General features: G+C 39.1%; 1 protein-coding gene across 1 annotated transcript in view; it reads left to right on the plus strand.

Moving 5' to 3' along the window:
• tacr3a (tachykinin receptor 3a) overlaps positions 1-20,441 on the plus strand; it is a 45,815-nt gene that overhangs the window by 886 nt on the left and 24,488 nt on the right. The window contains exons 2-3 of the mRNA XM_037532620.1: positions 12,745-12,933; positions 14,685-14,835. Coding sequence (XP_037388517.1) covers positions 12,745-12,933; positions 14,685-14,835 — 340 coding nt within the window. The remainder of the gene's footprint in view (positions 1-12,744; positions 12,934-14,684; positions 14,836-20,441) is intronic.

The following is a 20,441-nucleotide window of genomic DNA, read 5'->3' on the forward strand; positions in this document are numbered from 1 at the left end:
TATATATATATATATATATATATATATATGTATATGTATATATATATATATATATATATATATATATATATATATATATATATATATAGTTTAGATGAAGTGTTGATGTAGGAGCTTTTACCTACAGTCATACAGAAAATCCTAGACATTATCTTATAGTGACAAAACTGTGCGGATATTTTGCCCTTTTTGGCCACCAAAAATGCCTTGGATGATGAAAAACTGGCTTGGAAAATGCTGCAATCACTCAGTCAGTCATTCATTCTTACATGCATTCATTTATTTGTTAGATAAAAGGAAAAGCCCTAAAAGTCCACAGCACTAAAAATCAGCATTCAGCTGAAAAATAATGTCAGACATACACAAAGTAATCGAAATATCAGTGTCAAGAATACAGATGTGACAAATGTGTGTACGCATTTAGCTCTTTATGGGGACCATGTGATACATTGAATTAACTCATAGGTGTACATTACAACGTATCACATCCACATTACGCCGTCTTTCAGGTTACTAGCTTTGGGAGTCACTCTGCAGTTGTGCTGATGTAACACAGTGTATTCATGTAGAAATGATGATTGATTAGAATGAATTCAATCCAAACCCAAGCATAGAAATGTGGAAAGTGTGGGTGTGTATTTAGCTTTTTGTGGGGACCAAACATCCCTGGGTTGTTGTAAAACAAGAACATTTTGACATTGTGGGGACATTTTTGCTACTGCCTAGGCAGAATCAAAACCTTTTCAAGCTTCAGAAGACGAAAAAGAGGCCAAAGCTGGTTAAAGTTTAGTGTCGGGTTAGGTGTAGCGCAGCAGCATTTACAGCATACAGAAAGTCATATAATGAAGATAGGAATATAAATGTGACGTGTGTATGTGTATATTTGAATGTGTTTTTAGCACTTTTTTGGGACCCAGAAAGGTGGTAAATAAGCACATTTTGACATTGTGGGGACATGTGTGCAGGTGCAGTTGTGCCACATTAGCTTATATAGATGAAGGTGTTATTAGAAAAAGGAAAAGAGCCAAAAAAGATTAGGTTTAGGATAGGCTTAGCACAGAAAAAATAAGCTGCATGAGCACAGAAGGCAGTGGAAATACCCCACAAAGTCAGGAATACCCATACATAAGTGTTAATGTTGTTGTTGAGATTTTCTGGGAAGCTAAGAAGATAAGCACTAGTTTTAGCCCGGAGTTCAGAAATGCTTACTTATTATGAAACATTCCAGAGCTAAGAGAAATGTTCTTTAGCTGCATAATATGGATTTTACACTTAAGACCACCTCTTTACATTCAGAAACAGCTTAGGGCAGACTGTGTCGCAGCACTTCTAATGGAACTGAAGACTGCTCACACGATTGCCCATTAGCCAGCTCTAATAACTTATTTACAATATCTCCGGGGGGCGGTATGAGAGAAGCAAACACTCATTCATTCTCACCGTTGAATCCTCTACCCAACAGGGAAGATCTCATTGCTTTTTAGTGATAGAGAACGTCAAGGTTTATTTGCCATATATAACAAGTATAACACAATGGACACAGTCCACTGGGTCCTCAGACGTTTGCTTGAGTCTGATCATTTATTATCCCTCTCTGCACTCCAGAACCTATTCTAATGCCAGTCATGTGATCAAAAAGACAAACGACTGCTTATACATGGAAATGCCACCTTGCTTTACGGATGAGGTGTTTGGTTTGTCATGGATTGTAAGCCCTTTTTTTCTCTCTATACGTTCCTACCACCCTGCCCAAAATATAAGAAATTTCACTTTCAGTTCCTCAAAGAAATATGTAGGGATATTTTTCACCTTCAGAGTGAATCAAGCATTCAGTGATGCTGAGGTCTGGACTCCTGGGTGGTCTGGTCATTGTTCTTCTCAGGAACAGCTTTATGACAGCTACTCGTCCAGTGTGGAGTGGTTTTCTCACAGTGGAAGGATGGACAGAAGCACCTGTGGATTTTTTCAGATTTGAAGTAAAAGTGGGGCTTGATTTTCTTCTCTCTCTCAAAGACTGCTGTTTGTCTGATGGGCAAAGTCTAAAGTTCAGTCCTAGAATTAGTTACATTTTCCACTTCCCACAATCCAGGTGATCCTAAACCTGTTCAGTGATGTTGAAGTCTGGACGCTGGGGTGGTCAGTCCATTATTCTGAGAACACCAACAGCTTCTTTGTTTCGTAGTGCAGATTGTCTTATTTCTTGTCAGTTCTAGATTTTTTCCCTTATAACTTACATTGAAAGTAAATGTGAAAAAAAAACGTTCCCACAGATACATTTTACACACAATAGAGGTGGATAGAGAAGAAAAGTGTGATACCATAGATGAAGAACCACTTTTGATTTAAATGTTTGATTCTCAACATGACTATCCTTGTAAATGACAAGTGTGGGTATAAAGAACCCTTTTGAAGTCGGAAGAACCCCAACATGATGTAAAGGTTCTGTACCAATAAAACCGCATCGCTTATTATTTTTTACGTGGGCAGTCATGGGCTTGAATATAGGGAACCACACCTCCAGGCCATTTAGAAAGAACCATTTAGGAACCTTTATTTTCAAAGGTGCAAAGAGTTCTTTGAGTGCCCATGGTTCTATAGAACCATTTCCTAAAGAACCCTTGATGCACCGTCTTTTTTATAGTGGACTACAACATTCAAGGACCGTACAATCGTGGATGATTAGCATATTTTCCACTGATCAAGCCTGACTGCATAATGCGTTGCAGTAATGGTCATTCACTCAGTAGAAAACTCCATAAGTGGCTGCATTTACTTGGGCATTAATGAAACTGTCAACTGTTCTATGAATGAATACTGATGAATCAAGTGGGGACATTCAGCTCAAGTAAGTGGCTGGACTGGATCACTGGTGAAGCAGATACATGAAGTGCTATTGCCAAAGAAAGCATTTTAATCAACCAGCCTTTTACATTCTTAATAAAGGTGTCAAAAGCGTTCTATAGACACCACAGAGGAACCCATTTTCCTTAGCCCTTTAAAATCTGAAGTTATTACATAAAAATGCATGCTATTCACTAACTATAGGGACATCAATCCAAACTGATTGAGTTATTCTCAGGTTATAGAAGTGTGTAATACGACTTTGGGTCCCCTGGCAGGCCCTGTTCATGTAAGGGGTTAATAACTAAATAACAACCCTAGAGTTTAGGGGGGCGTACTGAGCCATTTTTTATTTGAATGTTAATTTAAGTCAACAGGGCATTTACCAGCCCTGCCTTAGTGGCCTTTTTCATCACTGACATACCCTCAGAGGAATTGAGATAGCCTGTCTACAATGTTAGAACATGTTCTGCCCCCTGGCGCTGTTCTACGATCTGCTGTAGTACTGAACCCATGAGGACAGTGTTGATGTCTAGAGTTGTTATACAAGTTATTGTGAATAAACTGGACAGAGGTCATGCCCCTTAGAGGAGTTAGAAGGTTAGATGTATTTCAAAAACGTCTTCATAAAGTGATGTTCACAGATCACCAGTTCGGTTCCTTCTCCCACAGAGAGCAGAAGCAAATAACAGCTGTACAGAGTGTTATCACCCTCAGCTGGCCCAAACAATCTCCCCTCCCTTAATATCAAGATTGTGTACCCGTGAAGGAGAGGCATAGAAAAGTACAGACCGTTCTAAGATGACCTAAAGCGATCAGGGCCTTAGAGACAGCATGGCTATTCTGATGGACAGAATAAGCCTAGAGGAGTTGTACAATTAACCACTTTCCAGCAGTCCCCCCGGTGATCATGTACAAAAGGAGATGATAGAAAAAACGTGTTGTGTATCGGTCATGCTCAGTTCTCAGAGCAGGTGCCTTTGTTTAGACAGTTTCACAGATTCTTCAAATTCTCTGCATAATTTAGTGGTTGAGATGGGTCATTCAGAGTTGCATCGCAGAGCCGTTTACCAACTCTTTCTTCAACGCACACTCCTAAGAACAATGTGTTTCAAAGGTTCCTTAGTTAAGAAAACGGCTCTTTATAGAACAATGAACACTCAAAGAACCCTTTGTGAGGTTAAAGGGTCTTTGCATCAGGAAATGGTTCTACAGACTGATGGAGAATTTCTTGTGTATGGATCTATATAGAGCCTTTTTTGAAAAGCATTCCTCAACTGTGCCGAAGTGAAGCTTGTGACGAGAGAAGAACCCTTTTGCGTGCTATTTATAACCCTTTGTAAAAAAAATGGTTCTATATAGAACCGTCGGCAGACTTTCACCATACACTGAACCCTTTAATCATGCAAAGGTCTCTTTCAGTGTTTGTGGTTCTACCTAGAACCATTTTCTTAACTGAAGAATCCACGAAGGACCACTTTTTTTAGGTGTGTAGTGTTGATAGGAGCCAGACGTCATGATGTCTTCTACACAGATAGCCATTTTATTCATGTTGATAGAGATAAATCCATGTCCTACGTTTCTATGGCATTTTTCCCTTGACATCCACTTATGAGGTTTGGTGATTGTATGTACCAATAACAGTCATGATCCATGTTAATCGACCATTTTCCAACCCTTTTTTATCCCTTAGAATTAAACAGGCTGTTTTTATCTTACTACGCGTGTATGTAAATGAGCTCTGTTCTGACTGGCTATCCTGTATTGCACCCTATTCAGCAAGCACTCAAGGCTGAAACACTCCTTATAATGTCAGGGTGTGTGAATGGGGCTAAACTGTTGTCAGCTGAATGTTCAGGTACAAAAAAAAGCTATAAAATCTTTTTCCTAGATACGGGCTATATACACACCTTAATAATCGAATTATGTCGAAAAATTGAATAAATTATTGCATAACCCATCAGCTAAGACAGGTTTGGTTGACAAATTGTCAGAAACCACATACAGGTTGCAGATTAGGCATGAAGCTTGCACAGTGTTAATAGGTGAAGTATCCATCATAGCTTGTTAGCTAAATTAGCCGTGTAGCTCCAGTGCCAAACTAAAGAAGCAAATTTCAGACACCAGTCATGTCTTGCATTTGGAGTAAAGTGGAAAAATGGTTCTGTTTGTTGCTATAAATAAGCTGGGGTTCATGTGTGCAGGGTTCTTTGCCACCTGCTGACATTCAGCCTTCATATAATCCCCTCTTTCCGTCCACATCCTGCTGTCCCCTTTCATTTTGACAACCCACAGTTCTTTTGATACCTGGCAGGTTTGCTCCAGTCCAGAAAAACACACTACAGTACTAAATAGTGGCTTTTAGGAGTGATCAATAGCTTTGTCATGAGTGGAACTGTGCTTATATGGGTGGCTTAATACCTTTTAAAGGCACGTGGTGCCAGTGCGAGTCGATACGGGCACTTAGGTAAATCATTTTGGGAACCATGTGGAGGACTTCCATCAGACGATTATTGGGAACTACAAGTCCCCAATACAAGTCGAATGGTCTATTGATAGAGCGCTTAATTAGTGCGTGAACGGTTATTGAGCTGGCTGGACATCCATGACGGTTGAGTGATCGGCACATATAGACATCACTCTGTCAGACTGCAGTCGATGTCTTTTGATGTGCAGCTATTTTCATTTTTTTTCGGCACTCACCAGGCTTAGCCGAGTGGAGAGCGCTAAGCCCTGAGCCCACCCTCTGACGGCCTGCCACCCTGAGTTAAAGCAAAGCCAGGCGATCAACAAAGAAATAAACAAGCAGACAGACAAAACAAACAGGCTTCCAAAGTGGTGTTCAACTCAGATTGACATCTACGCTCCTAAAAATAAAGGTTCTTCAGTGGTTCTTGGCCTCGACTTATGGTTCCAGGACAAACCTTTTCACTATATGAAGGTTCTTCACATTCACTTATCGGAATGGGTTCCTCTGTGGTGTCCAAAGAACCCTTATGACACCTTTACTAAGAATTTAAAAGGCTGGCTGATTAAAATGCTTTCTTTGGCAATAGCACTTCATGTATCTGCCTCACCAGTGATCCACTCCGGCCACTTACTTGAGCTGAATGTCCCCACTTGATTCATCAGTATTCATTCATAGAACAGTTGACAGTTCCATCAATGCCCAAGTAAATGCAGCCACTTATGGAGTTTTCTACTAAGTGTATGACCTTACTGCAGATGGTTCTATATAGAACCATTTTCTATGAATCTATACACCCAAAAGGGTGCTGCATGAACCCTTTAATCATGCAAAAGGGCCTTTGAGTGTCCGTGATTGTATATAGAACCACTTTCTTTACTAGAACCCTTAAAAAACTTTTTAAAAGCATACCACATGTATAGAGGACCACCTGCCTTTTTGCATCACTTTCTACATGAGTTTCAGACTTTAGCAGTCTTAAAAGGACCAAATGAAAAATAGAACCACCACTGCATCTGTTGTAAATGCGCTTATTCACACCTAGTGCCAGTGCCACAGTCATCTAGAGTGAGATTTTCCTGTTTAAAGATAAGGAAAATGCCATTCTGATGAAGAAAAACTAGCTTTTGAAAAGCTGCAGTTGCTTTGGGGTGAAATTTTGTCCCCTTGGAATGATCTACCTTAGTTCTGTCTGACATTTTTGTCAAAATTGAGTTTTTCATATATTGTTATTCTTTGAGAACTTCCTAACATCATGTGAGGCGTTCTGTGCCCAAAGTCAAACTCTAGCTTTGTTCTATAAGGTTCTAACTGTGAGCCAATTGGCAGTTCCAACACACACAGAGGGCCAATCAGGTTCTGCTGCTTTGCCGCACTGCTCAGTAACTGCGGGAAAAGTTTATAAAACTGGTCTTAAATTTCATAAATGGCGCATTTTAAAAGTGAAAAGTAAACATTTGAATTGAATTTGAATTAATGTTCATTTCATTCTTTCATCCATAATAAGACAATTTTGGCTCATTAGAGTCATATTTCTGATATTAAACAAAACCTCGTTCTGCCTTGAGACTGAACTGCTACACTTACTTGCTGGGACAGTTCATTACAGTAGCGGGTTGCTGTGAAACCTATAGGACAGTTAAACTAATGGTTCCTACCTAAAACTGACCTCTGCACTGGACAAAATACTTAGCACTGACCTTTATACTTCATTAATTATTGTTTTTAGAATAAGAAAAACATGATTTGTCCTCAAACATTTACATTTACAGCATTTAGCAGACGCTGTTATCCAGAGTGGCTTACAGTGAAGTGCTTTGTCTAAACAAGAAATAAATGTCTTAAGAAATAAATAAATAATAGAAATAAATTCCTGTCATAGAATTTAACTTTCTCGTTTAGACACTCTGCTACAAACCAAATGATGAGTACAAACTGTTTGTGTTCCTTGAAAATCGTTGCTTCTTTTCATGTTTTGCCAGATAGGACCTTATAATTCCAAGCAGAAAGTGGCACTCACTTTCTGCTTGGAATTAAAGGATTAGGATAGGATATTTTAGGATTAGAAGGTTCTGTCTCCAATTGGCCCGTTCCCAAAAAAAAAAAACTCTAATACATTTACTCTACTAAATTTAGAGTCCCTGTCATGTATATTTTTATGTCCAGAGACTTGTTCCACATATCAGTTTTGAACCTCAGTATCTCAACACTGCTCAGAATTGCCTGCTCAGAAATGTGATGACTGACAGAAATGACATCAGATGGAGGACAACAAGCTAATAGACAAAAACGTAGCCAGGCAACTTGCTATCTAGATAACCTACCTCAGTTTGGTGTCTTCATTCTAGCTGACAGGGTAAACAACTTGTCTCCGGCGTCTATTTTGAGTTGAATAAAATCAATGGCTGGTTTCTTTATCATTTTGTTTGATGACTGAAGTAAGAGCATCACTAAAGCCAGCTGGGTTCTATTTACTAGTCTGTCGATAAACACTAAAGGAATTATATATTTATTTAATATACGCATGAACACTCATGAATGACAACTTGGAAAATGATATTACATTGGGAATTCTGTCATAATGTTGAGACTGATGACTGATGTAAGAGCATCTAAAGCTAGCTTGGTTTCATCTGCTGGCGTATTGATCAACAGTAAGTCTGGCAGTCATGACCGATTGACACCACAAGGATTCCTAGTGGAACGATGTATTGGTTTGATATTTGCTGTGAGAACATTCATGAATGAAAACTTGGAAAATTATTTCTATTGGGAATTCTGTCAAAGTGAAGACTAAGCGATGTGATACGCCCCTAAAGGTTCTTGGCTTGGACGTGCCGTTTTAGGAACAACCTTTAATTGAGAACCTTGAAAAGACAACAAAACGATATTTTTTGAGGTCTGAATCTCTATAAAGGTTTTGAACCAATTCACTTTTTTTCCCTAGAACTATACATGGAAAAGTTTATTCATGGCAATCACTCAAAGGAACCCTTGTATGAGCCCTTGTTTTTAAGACAATATAACAAAAGAAGGTTTGTATATGTAAATAATGCTCTGTTCATAGCTCATGACAACAAGACAAGAACTATGTGCGACACTTAGTTTGCAGAAAAAAAAGGTAGAAAACTCTGTCAGGTAGAAATGAAGGCTCAGTCCAGAACCATTACAGAATGTATATGTAATAACATTTAATGTAATTACGTGTAAATACTATAGCAATGTATACTGTAGACATCTATTAAAGGAATCCATCGTTCATATCATTGCTGTTCTCTGAATGGTGGTCATGTGACGAGTCACAGATCAGTAGTAGGGTCTTCACTATGTTTCTGTTTGAATGCCATACAAAGAAAAGCTATTTCCCAGCCAGCCAACCCGCCCGGAGTCCTTGCCACTCACTACTGCTTATCCGCTCGTTCATTTTTAACGATTTTCCATTAAATCTTAATGGGGTTTGCTACTTATTGATCCTGTCAGAGACATCAGCTGTCTTGCGTAACCGGCGGTGTACAACGGTGGCAGGGCAGTTCCGTCAACAAATGAGGAATGACAAGAAGTTAATCGAGGTTTAATGTGTGGTGTTTTCACTAGAATCTGCAAGTTCCAGGCACATTTGTTGCGTGCGCTGCTGTTAGGCAGTAAATGTCAGCGGATTGGTGTAATTCCGATGAAGTGTTTGCCAGGCACAAGCGCACGTCGGCACAGTTTAACTCAGAGAAGACGAGCCTGAATCAAATTTGTGACGACGCCACTCTCACCCAGACTGAGTTCCGTTGAGTTAATGTTTAACGTTTTTGACAGAGCTGGTGTTGGCTTCTTTTTTTGCAGTAATATGGCCCTTCTTTCTCTCCTCCAGTGCTCATTTCTCACGTCAGCAGCTCTGTATTGCTCTCTAACTCAGGAATGCACCTCCATGTGGCCTTCAGTGAAGCTTGTGAATCTATAAGGGCTGTTAGATATGCTGCTGCTGCTTGAAAGATGGTCTGGTTCTTTAGAGAGATCAAGCGGTACTTGATGCAATTGCTTCTTTAAAGGTTTTGATGTCATGTAATTGTGTTATCTGCCTTGGTAAGTACTTTCATGTAAGAATGGCTTCAAAATAAAACCATAAACTGTAAATCGCACTGTACCTCTGGCAAAGATCAGACAGGGCACCTTAATGTGTGAACATAGGTTTGTTTTAGTACATTTTCAGGACAGAAATGGCCCATAACCTGACTTTGGAAAGAGGTTTTTACCAAAGATAAGTTAGACTTTTTTTAATCCTTGTGTGGTGTTCATGTTTTCGGTACTCAGTGGTCTTGTGAACTTACTGCATTATTGTTTTTTTTTGTAAAGCTGGAACGCTGTGCAAAATGTAAGAAAAAAAACAACAAAATGCAATGATGTGCAAATCATTTAAACCCTATAAAGACAGCATATCAAATATTGAAACTAAGAAATCTTGCCGTTTTTTGAAAAAGATTTGCATAAAAAACGTAAAGATATTTGAATCTGATGCCAACAACACATTCCAAAAAAGTTGAGACGGGGGCAATGAAAGGCTGGTACATTGTGTAATGTATGAAAAAACACCTGGTGGTTAATTGGCAACAGGTCAGAAACATGATTGGGTATAAAAAGCATCCCAGAGAGGCTGAGTATTTCAGACATAAAGATGACCACTTTGTGAGTGACTGCATTATCTAATAGTGCAACAATTAAAGAATAACCTTTCTCGATGTAAAACAGCAAAGAACTATGGTACATAATAACATTAAAAGATTCAGAGAATCTGGAGAAACCTCTGTATGCAAAGGACAAGGCCAAAAAACAGTATTTGCTGCTGTGATCTTTGGGCAGCACTGCATTAAAAACAGCCATGATTTTGTAGAGGAAATCACTGCATGGGCTCAGAAACACTTCTGTAAACCACTGACTGTGAAAAGAGTTAGTCACTGCATCCTTAAATGCAAGTTAATGCTCTAAAACACAAAGAAGAAACTGTACATAAACAGGATAAAGGAACGCTTCCACCTTCTCTGGGCCGAGCTCATTTAAAATGGACTGAGAGGAAGTGGAGAAGTCTCCTGTGGTCCGATGAATCAATGTTCACATTTTTTTTGGAAATGCCAGAATTTATGATGGCTAGGGTTTAATTAGTGCACATGGCATGGGTGAAATGAACATCTGTGAAGGACCCATTAATATTGAATGATATATACATATATTGTATATATCATCATTAGATGTGTGTGTGTGTGTGTGTGTGTGTGTGTGTGTGTGTGTGTGTGTGTGTGTGTGTGTGTGTGTGTGTAAGTATTGCACATAATACATATTCTAATTTCATACAGAAAACCAGTGCATACATACCTGTAGATCATATCGCAAAAAAACAACAGCTTGTATTTCCAAAATCGTTAAAGGAGAAGGTAAAACATTCGTAATGGGAGATAATGGAGCCAGATATATGTTTTTGTATATCCAAGTCGTTTTGGACGATTCCGCTGGTCTGTACATCATTAACTTTTATATAAAGTGTAAAGACATTTTTCAAATTATGACAACCACAATATACAACCCCATTATCAAAAATATTAGGATGCTGTGCAAAATGTAAAGAAACAAAATGCAATGATGTGCAGATAATTTAAACCCTATATGTAATTGAAAATAGGACAAAGACAATTAAAATGTTGAAACTGAGAAATTTTATTGTTTTTTGATCAAATGTGTGTCCATTTTGAATTTAAAGCCAACAACACATTTCAAAAAAGTTGGGATGGGGACAACAACAGGTTAGTAAAGGAGATATTAATACATACTACTATTACTTTATAGCATTTAATATGCATTGTTTATTGCTACTATTGGAACAAAACGTTGTATCTCCTTTTTTGCTGGTTTTCAATTTGTTACATCATTTGAAAATACTTGCCCTTTACATTGTGTGTACATTTCATGATGAATGGACTAAAAGAAACAACACAAAATTACATGGGAAAAGTCCATTGACTTACATGTATGTTATTTTGGAGATACGAGAAGTATGCATATACATATACATATATATATGTTTATATACTTAAGTATGTATGACATATATATATATATATATATATATATATATATATATATATATATATATATATATATATATATATATCAGAATCTATATATATATATATATATATATATATATATATATTCTGACTTCATGAGAAACCTGTGTGTGTTGCCTGTGTGTGTGTGTGTGTGTGTGTGTGTGTGTGTGTGTGTGTGTGTGTGTGTGTACACCAGGCTGTGCGAGCTAATGCACAGCGTAGGAGGCATTTCTCTCTGGCTTTCTGATTGCGAGGTCACTCAGAGTGCTCTGGCTTTGTGTGCCTCTAAATAACCTCGCCTGCCCTAGAAAAATAATTGACCCACGAACAAGCTGTCTAGTGCCTACACAAATCCCAGCACTACATCCTATCTTTAGTGATGAGTGCCATACCAGGAATCTTCACTATTCGGTGTCATCATCTCAAAGAAGTATGTACTAAACATACTGTGCATTCAAAACCATTTCCAGTAGTACCATCCAATTTGTCCAAGTATGGGATATTTCCAGTAGGGTGATTGTCATGGAATTGTTTGCTTTTCTTTCCCTTCGAAATCTGCTAAGCTGTAAAATGATTCCTGTTTAATTAAAGCATTCATAATAGACAGCCATTCAAAAGTACCAAAATTACCAAAAAGTCCACTGCCCTAATATTCAGCAACTCATGGTAAGGTTAGGCTGTATACCGCAACTGTTATGATGTACTTTGCTTTACATTTTGTGCTATAAACAGGCTCACTCTTTTAGGTAATGGCACTTATGTTAAGGGTCCAAAGCATCGAGCACATCATGTGGTAGCATTGTGGCCTCCCCTGTGTCCCCGATGCTGCATTATTTTGGATAGTTTCATATTCCTTCATCATCAGCACTTAAAAAAATGCATGTCTCATTACAAAGGGAGCATAAGTAGTCCTGTTTAAGTGGATTCAGTCTAGCACAGCGTGTTTTTTGATTGTGGCACTACATGCTGGTGCATTCTTTCTGCCAAATTTTCAAAACTCAGCAGAGTATTGCGATACGCAGCATGAAAATGTCTTTGTATCATAGCATTGAACATTTGCCATATCGCCCACCCCTAAGGGCAACGTTTGTAGGCTGCTTTTGCAGTGCTGTGGAAAGATTTAGTTCAGGGGTGTAATAGTACCAACTCTGAGACTTCTGCTCTTGAACTTGAACCATTGCAAGTCATCTTCTACCTCATAGCAGGAAACAGAAGCATAAAATACAGTGTGTAAATATTGCCTCTCGTGCTTTTATTGCAGCGCTATCATTAGGAAGCAGAGTAAAAGTTGACTATAATTCTTTATGCGCATCGTAGCTGAACATTGAGTCCGTATGTGTATGTTTGCAGGTACATGGCCATAATTCATCCGCTGAAGCCTCATCTGTCAGCCACTGCTACTAAAGTGGTGATCGTATGTATCTGGGTGCTGGCTGTGGTGCTGGCCTTTCCCCTCTGCTTCTTCTCCACCATTAGGAAATTACCCAAGAGGACTCTTTGCTACGTGGCCTGGCCTAGACCCGGCGAGGACCCATTCATGTGAGAATACTTTAAATGCCATAATGTATGCTGAGTCACTTTTATTTTATTTTCAGAATGTGCAGGGAGATCTCCAGAGTTCGGCCTGATTAAAGGGAGGAAAATGTATCATAATTTTTGCGTAACTGAGGTGCAAAGTCATTCAGAGTGATTTGATGTAGAGAAACGTATCCATGTGTCAATTTACAAGCAAGTTCTCTACAGTGTTGGTGATAGAAACCAGGGGTTGCCATGTCTATGACATAAACAGAACCATTTTGTGACCTGTGAACCTACATGTATATCATGAGTGTTTATATGCAATGTTGACTAAATAGCAGTAAATGTTTTGCCTTACAACAATCTTATGTATGTAACAATAATGAAGCCAAAAGCTAATATTAACACCGTCATAAAACAATGTTTTAGACATCACGCAACATATTCATAGCCACTTCATGCAATACCTTTCTGTCATGTAACTTTTGGAGGCATTCATAGCTTCAGTTTGGTTCCTAGAAATTCCTAGAAAAGACCAGTATGTTTTACATCAGACCACTCTGAATGACTTTGTTTACATCTTCACCATTTAATTATGCAGAAATGTGGAGTATCTCTTGAACATAACTTTCTCAGCTTCCTCTCAAGCATTAATTAAAGTGGTGACTTGGTCATAAATCTAATTTCCTCATTATTCCATGTAGTCAACAAGCCAAGTTGGGTGCCTGACATTTGGATTATTTTGCTATACAAGGCTAATGTAGCTGCAGAGTAATGGAAGATCATCATGAAAGTGAATCACACACTTACCTCAAACAGTTCGAGTTGTTAATTAATCTCAGGCTTGCTTATGTGGTTTCTGACCCTGGATGACATACTGTTGTCTATAAACATGGACAAAATGCAGACAAAACATGGAAAAAAATCACGCTTTGAGTTGGCTGCTATTGTTTTTAGCAATATACCATATCCAGCACAAACTAGCACGTATTCTATACGTCTGGTACCAATTTAACTGGTCAGCCAGCACGATCATGCTGGTTGACCAGCATACCAATGTCAAAACACAACATATGCTGCAGTATGTGCAGCTAGCTGAGGTGATCTATGCTAGCTTTTTCCAGCTGGCATAGCAATGGAGCAACGTACTTTTTTATACGTAACAGTATTTTATATAGTGTCAGAGACCACACAAGCAAGTCTCTGTGAGATTATTTAACCGTTCAATACAGTTTGAGGTGTACTGGTTTAGGCATAGTGCTGTTTGGTGAAGTATAAACAGTTGCCACAGTGCTAATAGGTTTCCTTAACTTGTTAGGAACATTAGCTTGTTGCTCCACTGCAAAACTAAAGAAAATATGGGACAGTATACATATCTTGGCTAATCAGCTACAAGGAAATCAGATTTTTGGCCTTGAAGCTGTATTTCAAACTGCTATGCTCCCTGTGTCAATTAGTTATTCATGAGGCAGCAATAATCTTTCCCATTTGCACCAAAACCCACAATTAGTTTATTAAAATAGTGCCAATTTCTATACTTCACTATGTGCATTGTTATTTTGTGTTATTTGAAAGCCTTTATTGCTGTAATACTAAAAGGACCCTGACAGTTGCAGATATTGCTGGTTGGAACCTTAAGTACCTACATTATACACCATTTGCTAAGTGCCTGAACACTGAAAGTGTTACTTGTTGTACATATACACCACCAGTCTCATGTATTTTTGTCTTCTCTGACCGTTAATTGTCTTCAATATGTTTCTATTTTGCAGGTACCATATCATAGTGACTGCATTGGTGTACATGCTGCCCCTAGTGGTGATGGGCATTACCTACACTGTAGTAGGGGTGACGCTGTGGGGAGGGGAGATCCCCGGAGACTCGTCAGACAACTACCACGGCCAGCTACGTGCCAAGAGAAAGGTAAGCAGTCTGGTTTGATTTCCTGTTCAAATCCATAATGACTTATCTCATCATTTTAAGAGTCATATAAAAAACAATTTTATTGTTATTTGTACTTTTATTTCAGGCCCATTATGTTTCTATTGCAGCTCATTTGGCGGTCTTTTTATTTAATGTTGTCAACTTGCTTGCCAAGCTGTCGTTGTGAAAAAGAATATGTGCGTGATGACTTGCCTTGTTGAACTCCACCTACATTACTCTGAAAAAAACTGAATTCATTTTAATGAATTAATTTAATTTTCAGTCAGAATGACCATTAAGTATAAACTATTCATTTTTCAGGAGATGATTATAATTAGCTGCTTAACTTTAAATAACGTTTACTCTTTCTAGATAAAGTACAACAAAAATACAGAGTTTTCCAGCCTAAAACTTGTGTTTACAGTGTTACTTCTCATGCAGTACTTCTCTTATGCAGTACTCAGAATTATATTCCTCTGTCTCATCAGTTTGAAAGAACTCACAATTTTACATCATTCATCATGTTTTCATTCATCAGTGGTCCCTCACTACAGTAGCGTGTATTATGCAAATACATTATAACCACTGGGAATCGCTGATGTGTGTGGTTTTATCTTTTCTTTTTCAGTACAAAATAATGTTTTTACTCTTTTTGCTGTTGAAAAGAAGCCAAACTGAGGAAAAGTATCTAGATAGGCAGGTACCTTGCTACCTTGTCCTTCTCTGACGGGCCATTTCTGTCATTTGAGTAATCCCTTCTCTCCATTGCTGTTGTGGTTTGAAGACAGTTACCACGGCTATACAGCTACAATAAGAAATGTTGTGTCCATATGTTTCAGTAGCCACGTTTACATGCAGCCTAATAATCCGTTAATAATCAGATTAATAGTGCAATTGGAATAGAATACGTCCATGTCAGAATAGTGTAGTCCAATTGAGGCCATCTGATTGAACGAGGTGGGTAATCCTGTAAATAGTCTGTTAAATAGAAGAATAATAATAAAAAACGTTTGAATCCAATTATGTTTCCAGTCGGAACGTGTAAGTATGTTGTGCGCATGTGCGTTCATGTCACAACAAAAGCAGAGAACACAAAAACTGGCTCTGGCAAAAGTTTGTACCGTTAAACAACTGGTCTGCAGAGGAGACAAAGTTCATGCTCTGATCTTTAAAAGACAGTGGTGGGATGGACATCCAGCTTATGTGTCTCAGAACACGACGTCTTCCACTCAGCCTTCTTTAATAAGGACATGTGAGGTTTTCTCGGCCTGACATATTTCTAAAGTAATTAAAGACGCAAGCACGCCTGCTGGAAACTCATCTCACTCGAACTGGACCTCACAATGTTCGCTGTCATGGTAACGTTTAAGTGGTTCTCCACACATGCGCATCAGTTTGCATGGGATTACTTGTAGTGAACATATAGATGAAGATTTTCCATCTGATTCTTTAATAGTGTGCATATAAAAACCTCAGTCTGAATTTGTAATAGGAATGTGAACAATTTGGATTGGCAAAAATCTTTGCATGTAAGCTCAGCCAGTTTTTCAAAAGTTCCTCCCACCTTCAAGGTACATCGTCAAATGAAAGTTTTACTAGTATTTAAACAGGAAAATCTCATTATAGAGACGACTGCAGTAACATTGTAGGATGTGAGAAGTCATGTTTACAACATATGAAGTGATAGTTTAATGTTACATTCTGGCTGGAGTGTCTAAGAGTGTAGATTCTAACAACCAGGCAAGTGCACCTTGCCATTAAATTGTAAAAATGCACTCTGGGTTGGTGTCTATAATGCTATATGCTATAAGCTATATGTTATATTACTGGATCCTGGAGATTGCTCTTTGGCACCCCGTCTGGAGCAGTATTTCTGTCACACATCACTACAGCACTGGAAAACCCACCAATAAAACACGGCTAGTCTCTTTAGGATAGTGTCACGTCCTATAATGCCATTATTTTAAGCAATCATATAATATTAGCAATAATTGGCAATAAATGGTGTTAATAATCTGATACATCATTACTGTAAATGAACAGGGATTTCTAAGAGACTCTGTGGACATATATCACAATTACTGCATGGTGATCAAACATTGTAGTGAATAGTGCTATGGATTTGTACGCTGGAGACTGGGGTTCAGACTCTTGAATGGGTAGTAACATCACTGCTTTTGGATGCCTTTGGTAAAACTCTAAACACCCTATTTGGTTTTATCTGAAACCGTGCACAGGCCTGCCAACGGCATGCCCTTGCATGTAAAGCCAAGTGTGAAAAAGCCACTGATAGAACATTCAGTGCATGGGATTTTAACTACCTACTCTGCACAACAAAGATTTAAGATGTCCCTCTCAATTTCGCACCGAAGCTTGCCTCCCTTCTGTCTGCATTTCCTGTGCTGTGAACACTTTTGACACGTCTTTCTTCTCCGAACGTGAGACCCCCTGAGGCTGCAGTGGGTACGGCAGCCTGGGAGGGTGTGCTTGACCCTCATTCTGAGAAACCTCACCTGCACTCCTTAAGTGCTGTCCTGCTGGGGAAGCATGAGCACACATACGCACCTACAGAGAGGAGCACTATGTAGAGATCAATAAAATATGAGAGGAACTGCTCAGCTGAGCCACACCGAGATTTTTTGGAGAACTGCAGGAGAAGTTAATTTACAGCACCAAATAAAACCAGGCAAAGATAGAACGAGTGGACAGAGGGACATTAGTTTCTTGAACATTTCTTCGCCTTCCTCAGCTTCTCAATGTGACAGCCATCTCCTCATAGATGTATTATTTAGAAGTTCTCTGAGTTAGAGCTCATTCATGTGTCAGCAGTGGAACTTTATTTGTGGCTATCATGAAAAGTTTGCAATGAAGTGATATAATTGTCAAATTTGACGACCGTTATTAAGCCATGCATTAAGCCATTAAACACGTTTTTCAGGACATATTTCTGAGGAGATTAGATATGAGATCATCTGCTTGCAGAAGGGAGGAGAAAATTAAGTGAGGCCATCCCTCCACTGTGAGAAGACAGCTTAAAAGTCTGAAAGGATGTTAAGAAGCTGTTGCTGAGAAAAAAGACACTGAAACAAGATGACGTGGAGTAAGCTTTTATGGAATGATGAGTCTAAATTTGAATGTAGAAAGTGCAACCAAACTCTAAGACTGAACTTTGGAGGGGTGCAAAAGTATCAAGATTTCTTTACAAAAACTGAAAGCAAGTTTGACTAGACGCTTTAATAAAAGCAAACACTGGACACACTGAGTAGTGATACTTTTCTCTAATGTTTCTGTGTAATTTTCTGTTAAATTTGTTTTCTGATTGTTTTCCTGTTGCTTAAAAAAGTCTAACTTTTTGACTAGAAATCAAATAAATAAAAAGGACAGTCTCTGACTTTTGTACAGAATGGTATATAGGCAACGTGAGTGCTCACTAGCTTCCCTAAATGGCCAGGATCCACCAGCAGGTTCACAGTTTCACTACACACTACATAACTTAAGCCAGTTTGCTTTGAAGTACTTACTGAATTGTAGGCCTTAGTATTTAATAAGCCTGGGACTTTAAGGGGTTAAGGAATTGCTAGTCACACTCAGTGTGCGAAATACTGAGCTGGCCATTCCAGTGTTGGCTGGCTGCTAACTCGCCATAGCGACGTTGGTGCTAGCTTAAATGGCAAGAAAGTTTTGGTTTAACAGTTTGCCTTCTAGAAATGCTCTTTTCTAGTTTGGTAATGCGCTTTTCCAAACATCGCACAGTTTGAGGTATGAGTACTGTTTCACTCTTTCCACTAATATCTTGGGAAATTGGGCAGGTTTTCAGATTTACAAATATTTTCTGGCCTACTCTTCTGGTAAAGTTTTTCAGAGGGATCCTGGGCATAGTTACAGTTGCTAGGCAATGACGGACTAGTAGGATGAACACATTTGCTACAGTGCCACCCTGTGACAGACCAGTACTACCTCTCTAATTAGTCAAGGATACCAAAGACAGAGGCTTGCTGTTTTGTGGGTGAAGCAGTATTTCACGCTAATGGACAGCATGAAGTCAGAAAAGGTTCATTTTTAAGGACCCCCAGTGGTTCCCCCAGGACCCCAGAATTCTGCACCTTGGTTGCACTATATTTAAAAATCAAATGTGATGATTCTCTCAAAACATTACAAACATTGGAGTGAAGACCGACTGTCACTTTAGCAGTTTGCATGCCTATATTTTAAACAGACAAGCTACACTTAGTTAACAAGCACATTGTTCTCCTAACAGCATAAGGTAAGCTGACATTTATAGATTTAATATTAGTCTCAAGAGACTACAGTGAAATCATTTGAAGTGGACAGGATTTAACCTCTCATTGTGGAGAGCGGTGAACTGTTTTGATTTCTCACCCCTCCCAATTCACCCCTCATTGCTCACTAGCAGCCCAGCACAGAGTCAAAAGGTTAAGAGGATGAATATCCGACTCAGTTTCCATACCCAAGATGGAATGGCCACTGGGGGGCCTGCAGAAAGGGAGTAACTCTCCCTATGTTGCATTTACTAAAATTTGTTGATTTAATGCCAAAGGGTTTGTGCTGAAAACACTAAATGCATCCTCTCATATGTCACTGCCCTGAAGTGATGACTTCCTCATTAAAGTCAAATCAAGAGTTTGGGGGTCTGCTGTCAGAATCATCCCTCAACCCTTTTGAGAATTGGAATGCCCTTGGGGATAGCAGCAGGCATTCCCACGAGGGCAAGTGCAGAGGGAAAGTCTAAGAGAGCTATTTTCTACCAGAATCAGAATTCAAGGCAAGTAAGTCATTTTTGGATATTTGTTTCCACCACTTGAGTAAAAGGAAAGCATGAACTCGCTGGAGCAGGACTACTGTGGCGAACTGCTGCTTACAAATTATGAATTCAAAATCCAACAACAGAGTAAAATTAGATGCAAACGTAAATTATACATAGCACATTCATGGCCAAGTAATGTTGCAACTGTGTGGCTGCTGGATCATTTCGCATTCAAGCTTCAACTCTATTGCAGCCAGATAGTCTTTTAAGTGAGATTGATGTGCTTTTAGCCACTTTTCACTGCTGTTTTCTTTTGTAGCACATGAAAAAAAAGCTGTATTTTGACAGCAGGGAGTCTGTAATCCCCCTACTTCGTTACTTTGAGCTTACGTGATGCCTTATGGTTGCTCAAGTTCTCTGGTCAAATCTCTGTGGTTTCTGTTGTCTTCACAAAGGTTTGAGCAGAGCTGTCACATTTATAAACCCCTTTACGGTTGCTCAAGTTCTCTGGTCAAATCTCTGTGGTTTCTGTTGTCTTCACAAAGGTTTGAGCAGAGCTGTCACATTTATAAACCCCTTTTCGAGGTTTTGCGTTGAGGGACGCGACTAGCATCCAAGTTGGTCCTGCGTACATGGGCAATGTCTGGGGTTATTGCCACCAACCCCCATGTGGCTTTCAAAAAGCTTCGGTCTTGCCTTAGTGTAATAAAGCCCTGGCAGGTCCAATATGCCCTCCGCTCTGCATATCCGACATCCACAATCAATGCGGGCTGCCACTCAGAGCTTTCGGGCCTTGGCAGAAATAATGTCTTTCATTATAGCTGCTGGAATTGCTGGAGCT

Source organism: Pygocentrus nattereri, chromosome 22, assembly GCF_015220715.1.
Source record: "Pygocentrus nattereri isolate fPygNat1 chromosome 22, fPygNat1.pri, whole genome shotgun sequence".
Lineage (NCBI taxonomy): Eukaryota > Metazoa > Chordata > Actinopteri > Characiformes > Serrasalmidae > Pygocentrus > Pygocentrus nattereri.